This window comes from Cervus elaphus, chromosome 4 (assembly GCF_910594005.1).
Source record: "Cervus elaphus chromosome 4, mCerEla1.1, whole genome shotgun sequence".
NCBI classification, from domain to species: Eukaryota; Metazoa; Chordata; class Mammalia; order Artiodactyla; family Cervidae; genus Cervus; species Cervus elaphus.
The window spans coordinates 52,423,736-52,446,878 of record NC_057818.1 but is presented as its reverse complement, the minus strand read 5'-3'; the positions used below and the strand labels follow the sequence as shown (position 1 = coordinate 52,446,878).

The following is a 23,143-nucleotide window of genomic DNA, read 5'->3' as shown; positions in this document are numbered from 1 at the left end:
CTCCCTCTCTTTTCAGAGACCGCTCTCCCCCTGCACTCCCCGCTCCAGGCTTGAGAACCAGGCTGAGTCCCAGGAAGCGCTGGCCCTGAGTCACCAACCCCCTCTCTGGGCTGCAGGGGGCTGGCTCTGGAGCCGCGTGTCCTAGCAGCTGGCCCCCCCAGCCCGGAACTTCCCTGTGGAGGCAGGTGCCCTTGCCACTGGACCTCACCGCCCACCCTGGCATCTCCCCCGCCTGCCTTCTCGCCACTTTTCTCTTTTGGTTTTAGTCTCTTTGGAGGCAAAACTCCCCTCTGCTCCAACTTCCAAGTCTTTGATTCTGACTGCTGCTTTCTCCTCACCTTTGGGTCTCTTCTGTCTCCATCTCTTTGAGTTTGTTAAAAAAAAAAAAAACTTCCCTCCCCCGTCTCTCCCACCATCCCCTCCCCTCTGTTCCTTCTCTGTCTGTCTGTCTGTCTGTCAGTCTCTCTGTCTCCAACATTCGAGGTCCCCCTTATTGTCTCCCTTCTCTCAATGTTTCCCAGTTGCCTGCATGGGTATACGGAGACAGTGGCGGGCCTGGGGCTAGGGGTCTCCGTTCTCAGGCAGCCGCAGTCTGGGTGTCCCTGGCCTTTGGCCCCGAAGCGAGGCTGGGGTGGAACGGGGCATGGGGGGGGGCAGGTGGGGGAGGCAAGGCTGTCCCCAGCTGTGTCCCTGCAGAGGAGAGGGAAACTGAGGCAGAGATGAGCTTAGAGAGGTCCAGAGACACAGAGCTCTAGAGACAGAGAGAGGATGAGTCAGAGAGCAAGAGATAGAGACCAGGAGTCAGGGTGAGGATTCTCTGGAGGTTCAGTGGTTAGGACTCTGCGCTTTCCCTGTTGAGGACCTGGTTCAATCCCTGGTCGGGGAACTAATATCCAGCAAGTCACGTGGCACAACCAGAAAAGAAAAAGAGAGACAGAGACCGGAAGACAGAGATACAGATAGTGAGAACACGGAAGAGGGGCATGGAAGCAGAAAGACGAGGATAGGGAGAGAGAGTGAAATAGAAAAGCAGGGGGATCATCGGATATCTCCTATATATGGAGTCTTAAAAAAAATGGTACAAATAAACTTACTTACAAAACAGATATAGAGTCGGAGACACAGAAAACAAACTTATGGTTACCAAGGTAAAAGGAAAGTGAAGTTGCTCCGACTCTTTGCCACCCCATGGACTGAATGTAGCCTACCAGGCTCCTCTGTCCATGGGATTCTCCAGGCAAGAATACTGGAGTGGGGCGCCATTTCCTTCTCCAGGGGATCTTCCCAACCCAGGGATCGAACCTGGGTCTTCCGCATTGCAGGCAAAAGGGGGTGGGATAAATTGGGAATTTGGGATTAACGGATACCCACTACTCTATGTGAAATACAGAAACAAAAAGGACCTCCTGTATATCATAGGGAACTACATTCAGTATCTTATAATAACCTATCATGGAAAAGAATCTGAAAGAAAATATACATTTACACACACACACACATATAACTGAATTACTTGCTGTACACCAGAATCATTGTAAATCAACTATACTTCGTGAAAGTTTTAAAAAGCAGTGGGATGCAGAGACAGAGATGCTGAGAGACACAGAGACACAAAGAAGCAGAGAGAGAGAGAGAAACGGAACCACACAAATGCACAGTCAGAGGTACTCCGAGAAAGAGAACCGGAAGAGACAGAGGGGCTTAAAAAACAGAGGAAAACAGAGGCGAGAAAGACAGCCGGAGACGGAGATAAAGACGAACCCAGAGGCTTCCAGAGTGGGAGAGACAAGAGGAGCCAGAGGAGAGGCCCCGGGGAAGCCGAGAGGGAGGAGAGGAGAGATGGGGGGCTGCAGTCTTGTGATCGCCCAGAGGCGGCAGCGTCTCCTCCGCGCCGGCTCGCGCGTGCGTCTCCATCACCGTCCCGCCGCGTCTCAGCCTCGCGTCCTGAGTGGGAATCACCCGCGCGGCATGGGGCAGGGCCCCAGCCTAGGTTGTGTTTCTGTCGCCGGGCGTGTCTGTGTGTGTGGTTCGGTGTCTCTGGGCGTGTCTGTGTGGGTTGCGTTGGTGTGATGCCAGGCATGTCTGTGTGCGTCTCATCGCCCTGTGGCTGGCGGGTCCGTGTTCCTGCTTGACATGTGACTCCGGGGAAGGGAGAGGGGTCCCTGTGAGTCCCTCCTCCCCACCCGGAGTGGTGTCCAGGGGTCCACGGGCCACGCCTGGAGAGGGGTTTTGTGTCACCCCGCCAGCGAGTCCTCGTGCGTTGCTGCGGGAGGCTTTTGATCTGTGTCCAGCTGTATACAGTAGAGACCCGTGCGTGACTTCTGTGCTGCTGCCTGTGGCCACGTGATACACGCCATGTGGCTGTCACTCTGGGAGTCATCACGCGTCACCCTGCGTTGCATTTGCTATTCTGTGTCAGCGCAGGTGTTGTGTCTGTTTATAGGTTTTGTGTGTCTCAGTGATGTGACACTGCTCTTCTTCAAGGTGTAAATGCATGTTGCAGGCCTGTCTTTCCCTGCCAAGAACAAAGCCCGGGGACCCACACTCAGAGTGTTGTGACTGTGTGGCTGTGTGTTACACTGTACCAGAGGGTGTCCCCCTGGTGCTGTGTGGGTGTTGTTACCGGCCTAGGTGACGGATGTGTCAGTCGGCCACGTCCGCCGGTCCATGGGTCACGGTGTCTGTGCCGGGCAGTACTCTATCAGTGTCTTTGTGGATTACTCTGTATGTGTGGTGTTTGTGCGGCCACTGGTGTTGGGTGTATGGGCGATGTGCGGGTGTGGTATGTGGTATCTGTCAGTCTGAGGCAATGGTAGGTGTTCTATTCCATGGACGTGGCTCTTGGGCATCAGGGCCTATGTAGCCTGTGTGCCCGGCCTCCCTCCCCCGGGTACCATTCTGTTGTGTCCTGTGTGATGCATCAAGATAGATGAGGCTGTCTTGTAGGGGGCAGCTGCCAGCTGGGTTTCTGTGTGTGTCACTGTGCCTGTAGGTCCTTTCCTAACGCATCCATCCGTACTGCTCTCCGGCTGTATATTTGAATGGCAATGTGTACTTGGGTTCTGTTGTGTGTTGAGGTGAATCCGTGTGTGTCGTGAATCATTCTATGAGCGTATATGCTGGAGTCACCACATGCCATGATGTTCGTCACCGTGTGTTTCTGTGCTAGGTGAGTGGTGACTGCCATGGGTGTGTCCCTAAGTGCCGTGTGTCTGCATGTATTGGGTACTGTTTCACGGGTGTGTGATGGCTGAGTGCCTTGTTCACACAGATATGCTGTGCGTGGCACTTGGGGATTGCTAAGTCAATACAGATTGGGTGTTTGTGGAACACTTGTATAGGTCGTGTTTGTGTAGCTATGGACAGGCACCACCCCGTGTGCTGTGTCTGGGTGTGGCTGTTGGTGTCAGACAGTGTTGTGCCAATTTTGATTGTGATGTCTGTGCTTGTGTGTGGACAATATTTGGGTGGCCCTGTGCGCCACGGGGTCCTGCCTGCTCGCTAAGTGCCGGCGTGTGTCACACCATGTGTGTGTGTGGTGTCTGGGTGTGGCTGTGGGTTTCCGAGCTTGTCGGGAGTTGTGAGTCACTCGGTGTCAGTAGCATTGTGTGCCCATGGGTGTTAGGTTCCGTCTCTGGCCATGCCATGTTTCAGGGTGTAATCACTGCGTGTTGCGTGGTGTCCGGGTGTGGCCCAGTGTAGGTGTGTATTATACGCTGCAGACCGTTGTGTGTGACAAAGCCCATTGTGTGTTGGTGTGTGAGTGTGTCTTAATCCACGTGGACGCACGCCTCTTCCTTGCTCTGCCCTAAGACACACCCCCGCCCCTCCTTAGTCTGAGAAGGGGGGCTGGGGAGCCTCCCCTCTGCCCGGGGGCCTCCTCAGCACCTCCCCGCCCTGCCCAGCAGTCACCACCTCCCAGAGGGCACAGACTCTGCTGTACCTCAAAGCACAAGCCCAGAGCGAGGGAGCAGAGCAGGCCAGGGACCTCAAGCCACTGTGGCTGCCCTTTGCGTGCTGCGAGGTGGGGGACCCTGGGCAGGAAGCTGGCTGGGCCCCAAGACCCCGGGAGCCATGGGCGGGGAGCTGGTGCCGGGCCTGGGGGCCCTGCGGCGGCGAAAGCGCCTGCTGGAGCAGGAGAAGAGTCTGGCCGGCTGGACGCTGGCACTGGCAGGAACTGGCATTGGACTCATGGTCCTGCACGCGGAGATGCTGTGGTTCGGGGGGTGCCCGGTGAGTGGAGGGTAGAGGCAGAGACTTCTAGTCTTGAAGGAGGAGGGGCTGGGGGCCAGGACTCCTGGGTCTGAGGGAAGAGGAGGAGCTGGGGGCTGAGACTCCAGGGTCAGAGGGAGGTCGGGCCGGGGACCCCTGTGTCTGAGTGGAGGAGGTTGAGTGCTAGACTCCTGGGACGCAGGGAGGGAAATGGTAGGGGGCCCCCTCTGCAAAAGGAAGGGAAGAGGGGTCACAGGGTGTCAATTTGAAGATACTGCAGTCAGACAGTTGGAGGTCCAAGGGGTGGCTGGTCAGATACTGGAGTCTCCCACGAGCAGATTAGGGGAGGGGTAGCCCCAGGTTCAGTGAAGGGAGGGTTAGGAGAAAGGCTGACTTCTTCCAGTAGGCGGAGGCTCCTTAGTCCTTATCTGAACTCGAATGTTTGCCCAGTATCTCAGAGGCAAAGGGCAGAGACGGAAAAAACTGGCTGAGGTTGGGGGCGCTGTGGGGGTGGTGGGGGTGGAAGAAGCACCCCCCCTCGCCAATTCCATCCCCATTATCGAGAAGCTCAGCTTCCTCGGAATCTATTTAGTCTGAGAAATAAGGGAGAGGTTTTCTCGTAGGCTGGACTCCTGGGTCCCAGGGAGGAGAGGCTGGGGGCCTGGGCTCCTGGGTTTGAAGGGGAGGGCGCCTTAGAGCATGTGTAGGGGAAGAGGGGCTGACTTCGAGGATAGTGTGAGTGGGGAAGAAAAGAACAGGTGGGGCCGGGACAGGTTTGAGCAGGCTTCCAGCACATTCCAGCCTGGGTCCGGGCTGTGATGGGGGCAGATGAAGGCCATGGGTCAGAACTGGCAGCTGGAGGACCGGACAGAATTGCTCAACAGGAAAGGAGGGGCTGCAGATCTGTCTGGGGCAAGGGGTGTAGAACTGGGCTTGTTGGGGGGCCCTGGATTTGAGGGTTGAGGTGGGGGCATTCCCAGGGACAAGGCTCAGGCTTGGCTTTGGGAGAGGCAGGCAGCTTTGAAGGGCCCAGGAGCCCCACAGAGGGTTGGGGCAGGCTGGCTTCCTCTGGCCGGGTGAGGGCAGCGGGCACTGAGGGGGTGGGGCCGCCGAAGCCCAGGCCAACAGGAAGCATGGCCAGGCTGACCCGCCGCTCCCAGGCTTCAGCACCGCGCCCAGCAGGGGAGCTGAGGCTAAGGGGGCAGATGCAATGGGTTGGGGGTCTTTCCTTCACCACCCAGTCCCTCTGCCCTCTCACCTCCCCCTGCTTCCCTCCATCGCCCACCAGGGTGCCACCTCCAGCAGGGCAACTCTGGCATCTGCTGCAGCTCTCTGGGCCCGTTTCCTCAACCGGCAACTGGGGGTGAGGGTTGAAATAGATGACCCGAAGGGTCCTCCTCAGCCCCCTTTCTATGACCGCCTAGACAATTCCCATGTCCCCTCCCCACCTCCATCACAATCCATCACAATCTAATGAATTCATTCTTCAGGGATCCAGACACCTGCTGGTAGCAGGGAGGGGCTGGAGGAGAGGCCAGGGCCAGACCCCACTGAGACAGGGGCGCGTGAGGGATGCAGCCGGGCGGGAGAGGGAGGATGGTGAGGGGTACAGAGAGGCTACCAGGTGGTGCTAGTGGTAAAGAACCCGCCTGCCAGTGCAGGAGACATAAGAGATGCTGTTTTGATCCCTGGGCTGGGAAGATCCCCTGGTGGCGATCCACTCCAGTATTCTTGCCTGGAGAATCCCCTGGACAGAGGAGCCTGGCAGGCTACAGTCCAGAGAGTCGCAAAGAGTCGGACACGACTGAAGTGACTCACACAAACACATAGAGGCAGAGATTTACAGAGAGACGAAGACAGAGACCAAGGCAAAGATGCAGTAAGAGACAAGAGTGCTACAGACAGAGAAGGGGGTGCAGGATTCAGGGCAAAAGGAATTGCAAAGCAGAGAGGACCACCAGAGAAGTGGACGACAGAGCTGGCAGAGGGCTAGGTCAGGTGGGGTGCAGGTTGAGACAAACTAAAGAAACGGACAGGGAATTGGGGAGCCATAGAAGGATGAGGGGGTGGGGGAGGGCTAGGGACAACAGTACCATTGTTCGGGGAGGGTTGGGGGGGCAGGCCCCCCCGGGGCAGGAAACTGGCCCTTTTCCCCGGCACAGAGGTGGGGCCCGGGCCGGCGGGGAGAGCTGGCAGCGTTCTAGAAGAAACAGGTGCTGAACTCAATGCGGGTGCCCAGGTGGCCCTTTCCCCCGACACCACCTTCCAGGCAGGCACCCCCTCCCGGCCCTTCCTAGGGAATCCAGCGGTCCCATTCCCCTCTAAATCTCTCCCTTAAGAATTCTAGATTCCTGCGAGGTATAGACGCACAAAGAGAGGGAAAAAAAAAACTTCCCGTGGTTTCTGGAGACCATGTGCTTCCGGCCAGATCTGCCCTGGGCTTGGAGCCAGGAGAGAGGGCAGGAGGCGGTGGGGGGGAAGGGACATGCAGGGCAGGACTGGAGGCCTTTCTCAGAGCTGGGGCTGGGGGTCTCAGGGACCCAGCTCCTGAATGGGGGCAGGGGAAGGTGTCATTCATTCCTTGGGGATTGAGTGATGGTTTCTAGGCTCCTTAGGAATTGGGTTGCTGGGGTAGGGGGAGACTTGAAGTTGTTTCTAGGGCAGAGACCAGCTGGGGAGGAAGGGAAGAGGAGGGACACTCTTTAGAGGATAAATGTCTGTTTCTAGACACCCCTCCACCAACTGAGAACTATTTTTGATGGGGACTGGTACGTATGCGGCAGTTAGGAAGGAGTGTGTGTTTTGAACTCTTCTCTCAGGGGTGTGGTCTTAGGAGAGGCTGAGGAGGAGGGTGAACCCTGCATCTTGGCCAGGGCTGTCCCCTTAGGAAGAAAGAGGGTGCTCTTCTTGGGGACCCGATGACAGTTTTGAGGCTTCCCCAGATCTGGAGGCATCAGGAGACGGCTGGACTGGGGGTGGGGTTAGGAGGCTAGGAATCATTGGCAAGGGAGAAGGGATGGCAGTTTGGGAGGAGGGTAGAGGGGACACAGCAGGTGGAGACCTGGGATCTCACCCCTTTCTCTCTCCCTCCCCACAGTGGGCGCTCTATCTGTTCCTGGTTAAATGCATGATCAGCATTTCCACGTTCCTGCTCCTGTCCCTTATCGTGGCCTTTCACGCCAAAGAGGTCCAGGTAGGGCAGGCCCCGCCCCCAGCCCCTTCTGGCTCCCCTCAGCCCCCACCACGCCCTGTCAGCTCACACTTTCCGGCCTGCTGGGCTGAGTAATGAGCTTCCTCCACCCTGAGATGCATCCACACCCTTATCTACCCCGAGGGGATGAACCGTGGACAACAGACAGAGCCTCCCGGAGCAGCCCTGACCTTCCTCCACCTGCTGCCATCTGACTCACCTGTAGGTGCTGAGAGTTCCCGCCCCAGGCCTCCCTGTCCTCTCTAGCTCCAGGCTGCCTCACACCAGGCCCAGCTTCCCAGATCTCCCTTCTTCAACCCTTGGGCCCCCACCTGTTCCGGTCCCAACAACTCAGATCCTAGTTATGTGCCCGAAGTCCTTCGGCATGCCTGAGCTCCCCACCTCTGTGCCAATGACCCCCAGATCCAGGCACCCTGCATCCCACCCACATCCCCCCCTGCCATTGCATGTCTCAATCCACACTGGGCTCCCCACCCCTTCCCCTCTCCTCCCATCTTCCACACCCCCAGATCCTGTTCCCTTCGCCCACCACCTTGAAGTATAAGATGAGGGTTATTGGCCAAGTGTGGTATGCCCTTTGCAGAGGCTGCAGAGGCAGAAGTACACCTTATCATTCATAGCAGGCATTCAAGTAGTTAAGCGGCCTGATTTCATAGCCCAGCTGCCCCTGAGCGCCCTGGGCCTCAGTTTCCACATCTATAAAATGGGGGTAAGAATACCTTCAATTGTCTTGTGAGCATTCCAGGAGTCACAACACACAAAGAGGATAGCGCGATGCCTGGCACCCCCCAGGTGCCCCGCACAGGTTGGCTCTTGTCATTGTAATGGAATGATGCCAGTTACACTACTGGGCCCCCAGAGACGGGACTAAGGCCTGGTTCCATGGATGTGGAATGTAGGCTCCAGGGAGGAAGGCGTTTTTGTCTTGTTCACCCACATCCTCAACATATCTCAACGTCACGCACACAGTAGGCACTCAATAAGTGTTCCTGGGCTGGAGGTTCTGGAAGTAGGCTGCACGGGACACGGGAGAGAAGGCGGAGAGTTGTCTTCCTCGGGTCCTGCCGTGTCCCTTCCCCACCCTCCCCGGCCCCAGGCCCTGCTCTATCTGCCTCCCTCTGCGGCCCCGCGGGCGCGCCCCCCTTATCTCCCCACGCAGGCTGGGGAGCCGGCACCTGACCTTCGCGTGACTCCCTCCTTCTCCGTCCGCCCCCGTCCCCGCAGCTGTTCATGACGGACAACGGGCTCCGGGACTGGCGCGTGGCGCTGACCGGGCGGCAGGTGGCGCAGATCGTGCTGGAGCTGGTGGTGTGCGGGTTGCACCCGCCGCCGGTGCCGGGCCCGCCGTGCGTGCTGAGCTCCGGGTTCCTGAAGACGGCGGCCACGCAGTCCTGGCCCAGCTTCCTGGACCAGGGGGAGGCGCTGCTGTCGCTGGCCATGCTGCTGCGCCTGTACCTCGTGCCCCGCGCCCTGCTCCTGCGCAGCGGCGTCCTGCTCAACGCCTCCTACCGCAGCATCGGCGCGCTCAACCAGGTCCGCTTCCGCCACTGGTTCGTGGCCAAGCTGTACATGAACACGCACCCCGGCCGCCTGCTGCTCTGCCTCACGCTTGGCCTCTGGCTCACCACCGCCTGGGTGCTGTCGGTAGCCGAGAGGTGAGGATGCCAGGGCGAGTGGGGATGGAGGGTACCTGGAGCCTCTGGAGGAGCCGCTTACAACCATGCTTGCCCTGCACGGTGGTGCAGATTGGGGCTCCCCGGGCCCAAGCAGTGGAGAAAGCTATCTGTCCACACTCTTCTGCGGCCGGGTGGGAAGAACTGACAGACCAGCCCCAAAGCCTTTCGTCCACCTGCGGCCTCCAGTCCCCCCCGACTGCCACCCCCCAACACACATATACCCTAGGAAGCCCCGCCCTTCCTGCCTCAAATCTCTCCTGCCTCTGGTGTCCAGGTATAATGCAGGCCCTGGGGCCTAGCCAAGGGTTGCGCCTACTTTGGAGGAAGGAGACATTCTGCTTTTCCAAATTAGCACAGATGCACTGGTAGGTGCTCCTAACTACCCCGGGGCTGCCCTGGAAGAAATTCCCAGCTGCCTGCTGGACTCCGGCCTGATGCTGAAACTGTACCCCATCAGGGCCTCCACTTAGCTTCGTTGTTGTTTAGTCACCAAGTCCTGTCCGACTCTTTTCGACCCCATGGCCTGCAGCCTGCCAGCCTCCTCTGTCCCTGGGATTTCCCAGGCAAGAATACTAGAGTAGTTGCCATTTCCTTCTCCAGGGATCTTCCCAATCCAGAAATCTAACCCACGTCTCCTGCATTAGCAGATGGAGTCTTTACCACTGAGCCACCAGGGAAGCCCCATTTATCTTACAGATAAAAGAAATTGGGGGTAATCTTAGCCAGTGGTTCTGGGACCAGCAGCATCTCCTGAATTCAGTTCAGTTCAATTGCTCAGTTGTGTCTGACTCTTTGCAACCCCATGGACTCAAGCATGCCAGGCCTCCCTGTCCATCACCAGCTCCTGGAGTTGACTCAAACTCATGTCCATTGAGTCGATAATGCCATCCAACCATCTCATCCTCTATTGTCCCCTTCTCCTCCTGCCTTCAGTCTTTCCCAGCATCAGGGTCTTTTCCAATGAGTCAGTTCTTTGCATCAGGTGGCCAAAATATTGGAGCTTCAGCATCAGTCCTTCTGATGAATATTCAGGACTGATTTCTTTAGGATGGACTGGTTGGATCTCCTTGCAGTCCAAGGGACTCTCAAGAGTCTTCTCCAACACCACAGTTCAAAGCATCAATTCTTTGGCACTCAGCCTTCTTTATAGTCCAACTCTCACATCCATACATGACTACTGGAAAAACCATAGCTTTAACTAGACGGACCTTTGCTGGCAAAGTAATGTCTCTGCTTTTTAATATGCTGTCTATCTCCTGGGAACTGGTTGCAAATCCAAATTCACAGACTCCACCCGTATCTATGGAATCCAAGACACTGATGGGTGGGACCCAGCAATCTGTTTTTAACAGTTGATTCTGATGCTGGCTCAAGTTTGAGAACCTCTAGTTTAGTACATCGGGCAAAGGATTCTTGAGGGGAGGTGGAGAATGGGACCATCTGCCCTGAGATCTCTCCTCTCTGAGCCACTGAGAGGCAGAAGTCCACAAACTTGAATGTGCTTTGGGATGAAGGGGGTGGGGCTTAACTGTACAGATTCAATCCCCACTTCCGGACACTAACTTAGTGGTTTTGAGGTGTCTGGGACCCTGATGAATGATGCTTTCTTTTCTCTGGCCTAACTATGGGTCAGAGTTAGACACATCCTGGTTTTCAGTCATTTCTATGACTGGACCTAAATATCCCCTTCCATGAAGTGTGAGGAAAGAAGAGAGTCCCCCCGCCCAAGCCTTTTTAGAGTTCCACCTTTTTAGTCCTGATAGAGCCACCTCTAGACCATATAGAATCTTTGTGGAAATCAGAAAACCCACCCTTTCTCTGGGTGGAGGCAGTCCCCTGCCAGGGACTGACAAGTGAACTTCAGACTAGGTTTCTTCCCCCTTTCAACCCTTCAACCACATTAAATGCAGCAGCCCTGGTAGCCTAGCTGAAACCAAATGGGCTTTGGAATTGACAGGATCCAGGTTCAAAGCCCACAGCCCACAGTGGTTGAGCATCTTGTCTAGGTCACACAGCAAAGAGGAGGCCAGGCAGGCTTACCAAAGCCAGGCAAGCTTTGAGTGCTTTTTTTTGAGTGTGGGTGTGTGCTAAGAAAGAGGGCATCAAACACCACAGGAACCCCAGAACTAACCCTCTCTTCCCCTGTAGGCAGGCTGTTAATGCCACCGGGCACCTTTCGGACACACTGTGGCTGATCCCCATCACATTCCTGACCATTGGCTATGGCGATGTTGTGCCAGGTACCATGTGGGGCAAGATTGTCTGCCTCTGCACTGGTGTCATGGTGAGTACATCCACTCAGGGACTCCTGTATTTCACACTGCTCATCCTCGGGCTCCAGGAAACCATGGAGCCAACTAAGGCACTCAGGGACACCCCAAGAAACTTGGGTGTTTGGACCCCCACTGCCTCATTCCCTGGCCATGTTGTTTTTGTTGTTCAGATGCTAAGTCGTGTCCAAGTCTTTGCAATCCCATGGACTGTAGCATGCCAGGCTCTTCTGTCTCCCAGAGTTTGCTCAAATTCATATCCATTGAGTTGGTGATGCTATCTGACCATCTCATCCTCTGCTGTCCCCTTTTCCTATTGCCTACAGTCTCTCCTAGCATCAGGGTCTTTTCCAATGAGTTGGCTCTTCCCATCCGGTGATCAAAGTATTGGAGCTTCAGCTTCAACAAGAGTCCTTCCAATGTATATTCAGAGTTGATTTCCTTTAGGATTGACTGGCTTGCTTGATCTTGCTGTCCAAGGGGACTCTTGAGTCTTCTCCAGCACCACAGTTCAAAAGCATCAATTCTTCGGCACTCAGCCTTCTTAATGATCCAGCTCTCACATCTGTACATGACTGCTGGAAAAACCATAGCTCTGACTACACGGATCTTTGCTCAGAACACAGACACCAGCCCTGTTTCCTTTGAAAATCCCAGGAATCCATCCCCTAAAGTCCTAGCCCTCTCTGGAACCTACCACCCCAGACCTCATCCTCCTCAGGAACCTCCCAGCCCCTTTTCTCTTTTTCCTCCCAGAATTCAGGAATCCAGCCCTGAGTTCCCCCAAGGCTCAGGATCTTGCTCTCTCCCCTGTTTACCCTCTCAATCATCCAGGACTCAGGGTACCTGGTTTCCCAGCTCCAGGTTCCTTCAGGACCCAGGGATCCAGTCTCCCAGTCTCCATTAAGGCTATTGCATATGGATATCAGGAGCATGCCTGTGGGCTTGGGCTGCTCGAGTTCAAATTCTGTTTCTGCCACTTCCTAGCTGGGAGTCAGCCATATAATCTTTCTGGGCCTCAGTTTCCTCGTCTAGAAAACGGGGTTGATGATACCAGTGTACTGCTCAAGGAGCTCCTGAGAAGACTAAATGAATTAAACCATGTAAAGGGTCTCAAAAGGGCTTCCCAGGTGGCTCAGTGGGTAAAGAATCTGCCTGCAATGCAGGAGACACAGACACCGGTTCTATCCCTGGGTCAGGAAGATCCCCGGGAGAAGGGCATGGCAACCCACTCCAGTATTCTTGCCTGAAGAATCCCATGGACAGAGGAGCCTGACAGGTTGCAAAGAGTCAGACATGACTGACGCGACGGAGCATGCACAGCACAGCACACAATGGGTCTTGAGCACAGGAAATGCTCGGGAAATGGATCGGGGTGGCGATGGGGAAGCTGTTATTGCAGCTGGTTCCGGGCATGTGGCTGTCTGCTGCCCTGGCTCCTGTGCCCTCAAGGATGAGACAGAGGGCTCCCTAAGCCCTAGACCCAAGCCTCTTCCCCAGAGTCGGCCTCCCTCTGAACCTAGACACCCACCCCCTTCCCTTCATAGACCCAGCACCCAATGCCTTGGCCTCCACCTCCCTATGAGATCTGGCTCCCCTCAAGCTCAGGAATTCAAGCCAACAGCCCCCAGCCTTGATTTGTCCCAGGAAGGACATGCTGAACCCCCGAGTCCTGGGTCCGCAGGTGATGCATGGGGTGGCAGGGAAATGCAGCTCTCACACACACACACACACACACACACAGTGGTGGGTCTCTATGACTAGGAAAGAGGGGCATGGATCCAGCCAGGGACACACTCCCAAAGGGTCAGGGGCCCTAAGGGCTGCCTGGGGCCTCCTCCCTCATTTGACAAAGGGAGAACCTGAGAGAAGGTTCTCTCATGGTGAGTTTTGCACTAGACTTGCACTAGCGTTCACAGCCCACTCCCGGCCGAGAGATTCCAGGGTGCAATGAAATAATAACGGCTAACTTTTATTGGGTCCATACTCTGTGCCAGGCTCTGCTCTCAAGGCGCTAACTGACGGAATCCCTGGAGTAATTCTGTGAGGGCGTGCACATTTCACAGATAAGAAGCTCAGGCACTGTGAGATTAGATGACTTGCTCCAAGCTGGGCTTGGAACCCAAGCAGTCCCTGTAGCTAATAAATTGTTCCAAGGGTCAAGAGCTGAAACATAATGGGATGGGGACAGACTTCAGACGATTCATTCTAACTCCAGGGACAGTGAGCAAGTGGTACAGGGCAGTCGGGATTTGATGGGGCCTTGAGGGATCAGAGGCCTCGAGAAGGAAGGGATGAGAGTAGGGGTTTGGAACAAGGTGCTCAGGCAGGTGAGGGATGAATTGCCTGAGAGGGAGGCTGGGCAGAGAAGAAAGAGTGGCCTTAGCAGGCCCTGAGAGCTGGGGCTAAGAAGTCTGGGGCAGTGTTAGCCCAGAAGGAGATTAGGGTGAGGGGGTCAGGGTCACAGCTGGGGCAGGGTGGGGTGATTTCCCTGGGCTCAGGGTGGGGTGAAGGGGAGGCTAGAAATTGTCCAGGAAGGAGAAAATGTGGCCAGAGCTGGGCAGCGTCTGTAGAGGTGGGGAGGAGGGGGAAGAACACCCTTGGTGACCTGATGGCCGACTGGAGCATGGGGAGGCAGGGGTCCTGCAAGGGCCTGAGGTCTGCCCATCACCCAGAACCAGCCCTTCTCCCCCTCTCCAATCACACCCTTAACAAAAGAGGACATGGTGAAGGTGTAAATACCACCCAGGGAGTGGGTAAATACCACTCCAGTAATACCACACCCAGGAGTTGCACTCAGATGTGTGATTTTGATCTCAGCTCCACCTCTGGGAGCTCTGGGACCCTGGTTCTCTCCCAGCGGGTTTGCTTGTCGGTCAACTAGCGGGGTGGTGCCTACCAGCTGCGGCTGTTGGGGGGCTTCAAGGAGAGAGAGAGAGCTGGTGGCCCACGGCTGGCCCTCAGAGCCCCAGGGCCCCTGTGTCCTAACACCCGCTGTGCCCACAGGGGGTCTGCTGCACAGCCCTGCTGGTGGCCGTGGTGGCCCGGAAACTGGAGTTTAATAAGGCGGAAAAGCACGTGCACAACTTCATGATGGATATTCAGTATGCCAAAGAGGTGAGGGGGGCCTCCAGCACCCAGATCACACCCTCTCTCACACCCAGGATTCCAGGCCCGCAGCCCCTCCTCCCTCAGACCCAGGAGTCCAAGCCCCCAGCCCCTCCTCCCAGAGCCCTGGGGCGGGGGGTCCATCTCCCCTGACACCGTGCCCCCCCACACCCAGATGAGGGAGTCGGCTGCCCGGGTGCTGCAGGAGTCCTGGCTATTGTACAAACATACGCGCAGGAAGGAGTCTGGAGCTGCCCGCAAGCACCAGCGCAGGCTGCTGGCTGCCATCAACAGGTGAGGACCTCTGTGTGTGCACACGCTGTGTGCAGGCCTGTCTGAGTCCGCTCCTCTCTGCAGGCTGTGAGTGTGTGTGTGTGTGTCCGTGTCTGAGTATGAACGCTTACCCAGGTCAGGATGCCCGCGTGTGGTCCCACTAAACAGATGCCCACCTGGACATCACAGTGCCTCTGCGTGTGTGATGGTTTTGTTTGCATGTCTCAGAGTGTCTGTGGGTCTGGATACCTGGGTCTCTATGTGGGAGGTGGGCTCACGGGTGCAGCCTTTCCCACCCCTTCAGTTCTCCTGCGACTTTTCCTCACTATACTCTATCTTTGTGAGTCTCTCCTCCCCTCCTCCCACCCCTGAGCTAGGGCTGCTCTGACCCCCATCCCCCGCCGTTCTTTTTAACCCCCAGGTTCCGCCAGGTGCGGCTGAAACACAGAAAGCTCCGGGAGCAAGTGAACTCTATGGTGGACATCTCCAAGGTACTGGGATCCCGTGAGAGGGGGTCTAGGAGAAGAGGGAGGTAGGGGGTGGCTGGTAAGGGGCTCTGGGCCTGGAATCGGGCACGCTGGCACACATGGGGACTCAAGAAAGTTCTTGTGGTTGAAGGAACAAACAAATGAATAAGTGAATGATGCAATAGAACTTCTCATGAAAGGTGCAGCTTCCTTTGAAACTTAAGGAACTTGTGCAAAGAACTCCAGTGTTTGATGTGAAATTATTTCTATTGTCAAGTTCCCTACATGTGGATAGATACAAAATTCCTTTTAACTATGACTCTTACACAACCATAAAACCTAAGCAAATTGACAAACGAAGTTCAAACACAAAGGGCAAAGCAATAAAATGTGAATTAACAGCCCCGACACACAGACAAGTGACATTGTTCCGGGAAAACTCAATCTGTGCTGCTGTTGTGAAGGGGAGGAAGGTGGCCAGGAGCGCTGGGCAGGCTTGCCTGGTCAAGGGGTGACTCCGCTTACCCTCCTTCTGCTGGGTCTCCTTGATTCTGAAGTGCTCAGGATCAGTGACGTCGCACCCCACTGGGTTGGTTAGCAGCTCTTCTTGCTTATCCAGTAGCCTTTGCTTTTTTCTCATTAGTCCGTGACAATTCAAACAGTGGCCCTGGGCCCCAATGCCATGGTAAACACAGCCGCAGGTGCCGGGCCCCTAAACTGCATGGCAGTGGCCTAGATCTGCCGGAATTGGCAGGTCTTGATTTCTAAGATTATCCACCTGGCCCAGAACACGGAAGTCAAGTTTTCATAGAAAGCTCCCACGCCCTGAAGGATAAAGCTGTGAATCCTAGTTTGAGGAGGCAGAGAAAGGGCTCTGTGGGTTTTGAAGTCAGGTGGCCATCAAGGCCACAATGATTTAAGTGAGCACCTACTACTTTCTCAGGTCACCCTGATCTGGGCCCTGCCTTGGGCATGTCAATTTATCTGCTCCAGGCCTGTTTCATCAGCTGTTAAAAATGGAAACAGGATTCCCATTCCCATGCTTTTAGGAGGATTTTAAACTGCATATGAGGATCACATGGCCCAGTCACTGGGCGGTGGCAAGTGGTCGATAAATAGTAACTGTTATTATTGAGGATAATCTCCTGGGCCCGTAAGGACTTAGGAAATGCTGGTTCTGCTGCCTCACTCCACGGGGCAGGGCGGGAGTCTCCCAGCCCCCTGATCCCTCTGACCTCTCTCTGCCCAGATGCACATGATCCTGTGTGACCTGCAGCTCCGTCTGAGCAGCTCCCACCAGGCCTTGGAGAAGCAGATCGACGCGCTAGCAGGGAGGCTAGACACCCTGACCGAGCTGCTCAGTGCTGCCCTGGGGCCGCGGCAGCTTCCAGAACCAAGCCAAGAGGCCACGTAGCTGGTGAGGGGGCTGGGACTTGGGCAGGAGAAACTCCTGGAGGAAGGGTGCCTGTGGCCAGCACCCCATGTGGCTCAGGGGGAGGGGGACGGGGGGGCTGGAGTTGAGGCCACCCGATCTCTTCTGCTCTGGCTCTGCCTGCAGGGAGGGACACCAGGTTTGGGGCTGGACCGCCCCCCGCCCGCTTTCTTTGCTCGGTCTCTGTCTCTCCCTCTTGTCTGGCCTGCCTTTCTATCCAACTCTCTGTTCGTCTCCCCAGGACCCATCCGGGAAGAACCAGGCTACCCTTCCCCAGGATTGAGGTCAAGGACATTCTCTCTGCTACTCCTGACCCAGCCGCACATATAAAGCCCCCCGCCCCCCAAGTGTGAGGACTGCTGGGGGCCCCACCTTGGATGGCGGATGCTGATGGATGCTGGAGGGGATGCTGGATTAAGGAGGGAGGCCGTGGCCCACCCCCCACCAAGGCCCCAAATGGGAAAACGGTCACCCCTGCCGCACATACTCTCAACAAAAACATCCTCACTCTGCTGCTGTAGATGGCCACCAGCTTTCAGTTGGACGTGGAGGTGCTTGGGGGCCGGGACTCCTGGGTCCCAGAGGAGGAGGAAGAGGAGCAGGAGGAGGGGCACGGGGGCCCAGAGTCCAGGATCCTGGGCTGCCTCAGTGACCTGCTGGCCGGCAGAGCTGAAGGAACCAGGCCCGAGGCAGGGACGAGGCAGGAAGCAGCGCCCCCTGGCGGGAGAGCGAGGAGGACACTGTTTCTCCAGAGCTGCAGAGAATTACCTGGTGGGAGAAGGTGGGAGGGGCCGGGGTGCAGCCCACCAGTCTCTGCTCTTATACTTTGCAATAAAGGTTAAACAAAGCCAGGAGAAGTTGCTGTTTCTTTCTAAGCACATCCACACTCCAAACAGTCAGGTCAGCCAGTGGAAGGCCCTTACCCTCTCTGAACCTGCTTGCGTGCTCAGTAGCTACAGGAGTGTTTGACTGCGACCCCATGGACTGTAGCCCGCCAGGTTTCTCTGTCCATGGGGATTCTCTAGGCAAGAATACTGGAGTGGATGGCCATGCTCTCCTCCCGGGGATCTTCCCGACCCAGGGATCAAACCTGAGTCTCCTGCATTACAGGCGGATTCTTTACCATCTGAGCCGCCGAGGAAGCCCACCTGAACCAGCTTCTGCAACTATAAAAGAGGCCTCCGAGAAGTATCCTCCCAGGTCTGTAGGCTGGGGAGTCCTCAACACTGTCTCTACCCCTGCCCCAGCCCAGATCTTAGGCTAAGAGCAAGGGCTTTGAATTCAGACAGATTGGCTGAATTCAAACCCTGGCTCTGCCCTCCACTGGGGGTGTGACTTTGGGCAAGTGGCTTCACCTCTGAACATTTCACTTCACCTGTGACATGGGGTCACCTTCCCACGGGACTGCTGTGAAGATTAAAACAGGGAGGGGCACAGAGGGTTGGGCATTTAGTAAGAATTCATGAGAGATAACTTAATCATTTTTGTCAGTGCTATTGATTTTCAGACACAATCAATATAGGGCTGCCCTTTTTCTTTTTTCTACTTCCCTCTGCTCCTCTCTACTCATAGCCCACCAGAACCCAGATGACACCTCATCCATCAGGACAGTAACGGGAACCCCAAACCATCCCCTGTACTCATTTCTCGTATCTGCTAGGACTTGGCCAGGAAATGGGAAGGGGGCTGGGCTTATGGAGGTCCTCCTGTATGCCCGGCTCTGCGCTCCCGCGTTGTAAGTCACCACCACCGCTGCCCGCCCCACCCCACTCCACTGTACAAATACAGAGACTGAAGTTTCGAGAGGAGGAAGGCCTCAAGGGTCTGGCTTCACACCCAGCGCATCCTGAGACTGAGCCCTCCCTCTCAGCCTGGCTTGAGGTGAGTCAGAGACAGAACAGCCTTGGACCCTGAACCTGGGTCTTACTTCCCACAGCCGCTGTATTCCACTTTGAGAAGGCTGATTCATCCCCGCTTCCCTTGACTTGTGGGGAAGCCCGGGCTGCGAGTCATCCTTCTCTGCTGAGCTATCTTTGGATTTCCCTGCAAGCCCGCAGCCAGCCCCACCCCTCAGCCCCCAGAGCTAAACTCGGGCCTGCACCACCCACTGCCCCTTCCTCTGGACGCCAGCCCACCTGGGGGGCAGAGGAAACAGGAGCACTTCCAACACCCTCCCCTGCAGTAAGCTCTCTTCAGTGCTGCCAGATCCCCTACTGGGACCATCCTTTCCTAGTTCTACTTGACTTCACTGGGGAAACTCCTTCCAACTCCTTTAGGCCCCAGCTTAAATGTCGCCTCCTCCAGGAAGCCCTCTCTGAAGCTCCCACAGCCCCCCTGTGAACCTGTCTCTATCACAGTAATATTTATCGTGCAAAGTCCCACATTAAGTCCTTCATATAAATGATCTCACAAAATCTCTACAGAGGGAAGCAAGGTGGTATTACTGGTCCCATTATACAGATGAGGAATCCGAGGCATAGGGATTACGAACCCTGCCCGAACCCGCAGCAAGGAGATGGCGAAGCTGGGATTTGACCCAGATGGCCTGGTTCTGAAGGCCCAGCACTTAGCCAGTCGGCTCATTCATTTAGGGGTCATTATACCCTACTTTCATTTTTGCTGTCTATATTGTGTCTTCAATGTCGAGGGCCTGCATATGCTAGGCCTCAGTGAGTTATCTCTGAGCGGACACACTGACTGCCCGGGTGGCCGGAAGCGCCACCCCTTCTACCACTTGTTTCTCCTGGGACAAGGTAGGAACTGGTGAGAAGGGACTTTTTGCCTAAGGCACTAAGAGCATGGGAGAACACTGCTGTTCTGAATTCTCGGATCTGCCCCCGCCACCCTGCCACCACTAACTGTGGGGCACGGGTCCCGACGCTCCCCGCTTCTAGCAGTCTTTGCTCACCCCCTCAAACCATCACCACTTCCTCAACGCCCTGCACCGGGGTGGGGGCTGCAGGCATGAGTCAGAGGGCTCTGCTCCCCAGGGACTTGACTCCACGGTGATTTTGGCAACTTCCCCCTCCTACTTCAGTTTTGCCTCCATGCCTGTAAGAGGACAGGGTGGGGGAAAGTGGGTCCAGAAAGGGCTGGGGGATTACTGGGGTTCGAGAGCCAGTCAGGGGTTGGGGCCACCACCCAAGACACGACTAGGCCCTTCCCTTGTTCAAAACCCTGCCATGGTTACCACCTGTATTTCTGTCAAAGTGCAGCTCCTAGGCCTAGCCCTGCAGCATGTGGGATCCTAGTCCCCCCACCAGGGATGGAACCCATGCTCAGCAATGGAAGCGCAGATTCTCAACCACTGGACCCCCAGGGAAGTCCCCATTCATTTTTTCTTTCATTGAGATTTATTTTACATAAATGACAGAAAGTTTAAATGCAGCCTCAATAGATTTTTTTACAAATGCATTCACCCGAGCAAACACCACTCAGCTCAAGCTTGAAGTTTCCATGACCCTAAAAACTCTCTCCCTTCCCATCTTGATTTTCTTTTGCCCAGATGTGAACTTTGAAAAGAAACCTGGAACTCTGATGTGTACCTGCTTCCAGGTATCAGCCAGGGGTGCGTCCTTTTTCCCTACAGAATGGTGTTAATACACCCACAGGCCTCACCTGGGGGGCTCTTCAGGCTGTGGCCCCATCCCTCCTCCAGCCTCCCTATCCCCTCCCTGTCACAGAAGATAATGATTCTGCACCCAATTCCAGTGTTGTGGTTTGGTTCCCACCCCCACCGCCAAGCAATTCTCAAGACAGCACAATTCAACTCAGTCCTGACACTGTCTACCCGGAACCAGCATCAGATTCCACAGGTTAAGAGTTGGGTCCTACAAGACTGCCCCCCACCCCTACCGCTTCAGATGCCAATTCCAAGTCCAGATTGTCACCTATGTGTCTGACCAACTGGTTACAGATCCAACAGTCCCTTCCTTGGGTTCAAAGAGTGACTCACAGAACTCAGAGACACATTTTATTTACTAGATTATAGGTTTATTATAAAAAGATGTAATTGGGGAACAGCCAGATGGAAGAGAGGTACAGGGCAAGGGATGGGGAAGGGGCAGGGAGTTTCCATGCCCTCTCTGGACACTGCTCTCCCCAAATCTCCAAGTGTTCACCAACCTGGAAGCTCTCCAAGCCCTGTCCTTTGGGGGTTATTACGGAGGCTTCATTACATAGCCGCGACTGATTAAATCATTGAACTTTGGTGACTAATCCAACTGTAACCCCTCTCCCCTTCCTGTAGATCTGAAAGTTCTAAACCTCTGATTACCCCATTGGGGTCCCTGGCACTCAGCCCCTATCCTTACCGAGGTGCTTTCCAAAGCCACCTCATTACATAAGACACCCTTATTACTCTCCTCACTGGAAGGTCCAAAGGTTTTAGGAGCTCTGTGCCAAACTCCAGGATAAAGACCAAATCCATATTTATTATAAACCCAGTATCACAGCTGCTCCAGCCACAGGGCTCCCCTTCCTTCCCAAGGACTGTCGAAACTGGTCATCTCTCCTGGACTCTCCTGTCCCCTTTTCCCCATCCACGTAGAACAAATATCACCAGTATTTTTCCAGTTCTTTATGAGGGCCCATGAAGGAAGCCATATCATCTACATCAATGCCAGACTGCAGACTAAAGACTTGTTTATAGCTTTTCTGCTGTGTGAGACAGCTGCTAACATGTAAAAACCAGGAGAGTGTTTTTACAACTTGGAAGCAATGTCTTTTCTTTCTTCTACCAGAATGAACTGGCCCTTCTTCAAGTCCAGCCAAGGGTGTACCCTGGCTGCACCCTTTCTCACTTCCTCAAGGACCAGAGTCCTAAGTTTCTTCCCTCATCCATTTTCCCTACTATTGAAATAGAAGGGAAGGGGCAGGGGGCAACCTTTAAAAGAAGGACACTGCCATAGGACATGACAAACTAGAACCAACCAGATCCAAGATGGCTGAAGATTTGACTTCCAGTAGACCGGAGTCTCATTATGCGCTCATTGTAATACATTAGCTAAATGACACACCCACCAGCTCCATGACAGTTTCAGGGCCAATGATAAAAGGTCGAAAAGTGGGCTGTGGTGCAATTCCTGGCAATCCCTGCTCCTTCCTAGAAATAGTTGGCCTAATCCTCCCACTCACTTAGCCTACGAAATTACCCAGTCCATAAAAAACTCACAACCCCAAATTTCCAGGGCCTGTTGCCTTCTGAGACGGCCCACAGTCTGTCTGTGGGGTGTGTCTCTCTCTAGATAAATCCATTTCTTACCTGACACTTTGTCTCTCACTGAATTCTTCCTGCAAGGGGACATCAAGAACCTGAGCTTCACTAAGTGCTGAGGCCAGGTGTGTGATCTCAATTAAAAGACCGTGGGTTCGAGTTCCAGTCTGGGTTTGGCCAGGTGTGAGTCCTGGCCCGTGGGTTCAAGTTCCAATTTGAGTGGCATGGTTTCACTGCCCCTCCCAGCAGCACACAAACATGCTGTCTTTCCGCCCATCTTAAAACCGGCCCCCCAGAACTTTAAGCACTTTACATCCTCCACTATCCTTAAAGCCCACCATGTATTCACCACACTGCAAAACAACTGGAATTCAACTTGAGTCTATTTTCTATATTGTAAAACAACCTGTAGGTAGAAATCCTTTCAAAGTTCTAGTTCTTACAGAACAAGCTCCTGATACATTCAACAGCGGGGAAAACTCTCACAGACCAAAGAGCTAAAGAAGGCAGGCAACACAGAAGACCGGCTGTCAGATTTCTATCAAGTTTCATTTCTGTCAAGTTCAAGAGCAGCTACAACTCATCTGTAATGACTGGAATCAGATCAGAGGCTGTTTCTGGAGTGGGGGAGCTGACAGGAAAACAGTCCAATAGAAATCTCTGGGGTTTCGGAAATGTTCTCTATCTTGACTTGGTTAGTGGTTACATGGGCATATATATATTTGTAAAAATCCACTGACCCTTTTCTGCACTTGGCCACATTTAAGTTACACTGAGACAATATCAACTTTTTCTTATAGATTCTCTATTACAGTATTGAGAAGTTTCCACAACAGAGACTAAGACAGAAGGGAAGGGAACAGGACCCAAGCTTTGAAAGAATGATGCACATCTTGATGATACGACTGAACTAGGCCCACCAGGCCCAAGATGACAGAAGATACAACTTCCCTAGACTCTAAGCCTCATTATACACTCATTGTAATATACCAGCATATGCTAAGTGATATACCACACATGCCATGACAGTTCTGAAGCTGACCATAGAAGGCCAAAAAGTGGGTGGTGGCCCAATTCCTGGAAATTCTCGCTGCTACCCCAAAATAGTTGGAATAATACTCCCAGTTGTTAGCTTATGAAACTATCCAGCCCATAAAAACTAACCACCCCCACAACCACTGGCCACTCTTGCTTTCTGAGATGGTCGCCTTTCTGCCTACCGAATGTGTCTCCCTCTAAATAAACTTACTTTCACTTTACACTATGGCTCACTCTTGAA

General features: G+C 54.6%; 1 protein-coding gene and 1 long non-coding RNA gene across 2 annotated transcripts; both read left to right on the top strand.

Moving 5' to 3' along the window:
* The first annotated feature begins 1,881 nt into the window (after positions 1 to 1,881).
* On the top strand, positions 1,882 to 17,503 carry KCNN4 (potassium calcium-activated channel subfamily N member 4). The gene is made up of 9 exons (XM_043899372.1): positions 1,882 to 4,233; positions 7,310 to 7,405; positions 8,648 to 9,078; positions 11,248 to 11,383; positions 14,376 to 14,486; positions 14,653 to 14,771; positions 15,172 to 15,241; positions 16,467 to 16,634; positions 16,891 to 17,503. Exons 1-8 carry the CDS (start codon positions 4,075 to 4,077, stop codon positions 16,629 to 16,631), a joined length of 1,287 nt encoding a protein of 428 aa, XP_043755307.1. The 5' UTR covers positions 1,882 to 4,074; the 3' UTR covers positions 16,632 to 16,634; positions 16,891 to 17,503.
* A 280-nt stretch (positions 17,504 to 17,783) lies between these two features.
* On the top strand, positions 17,784 to 22,779 carry LOC122690933. The gene is made up of 3 exons (XR_006340192.1): positions 17,784 to 17,849; positions 18,310 to 18,530; positions 22,665 to 22,779. It is a non-coding gene; the product is annotated as an uncharacterized LOC122690933 (long non-coding RNA).
* Positions 22,780 to 23,143: the final 364 nt, after the last annotated feature.

Excerpts from the sequence above, each read along its gene's own strand:
- KCNN4 (XM_043899372.1), top strand. The coding sequence starts at position 4,075 with ATGGGCGGGGAGCTGGTGCCGGGCCTGGGGGCCCTGCGGCGGCGAAAG. Across the intron at positions 11,384-14,375 it reads GCCTCTGCACTGGTGTCATG|GGGGTCTGCTGCACAGCCCT; the intron begins GTGAGTACATCC and ends CTGTGCCCACAG. Across the intron at positions 14,487-14,652 it reads ATATTCAGTATGCCAAAGAG|ATGAGGGAGTCGGCTGCCCG; the intron begins GTGAGGGGGGCC and ends CCCCACACCCAG.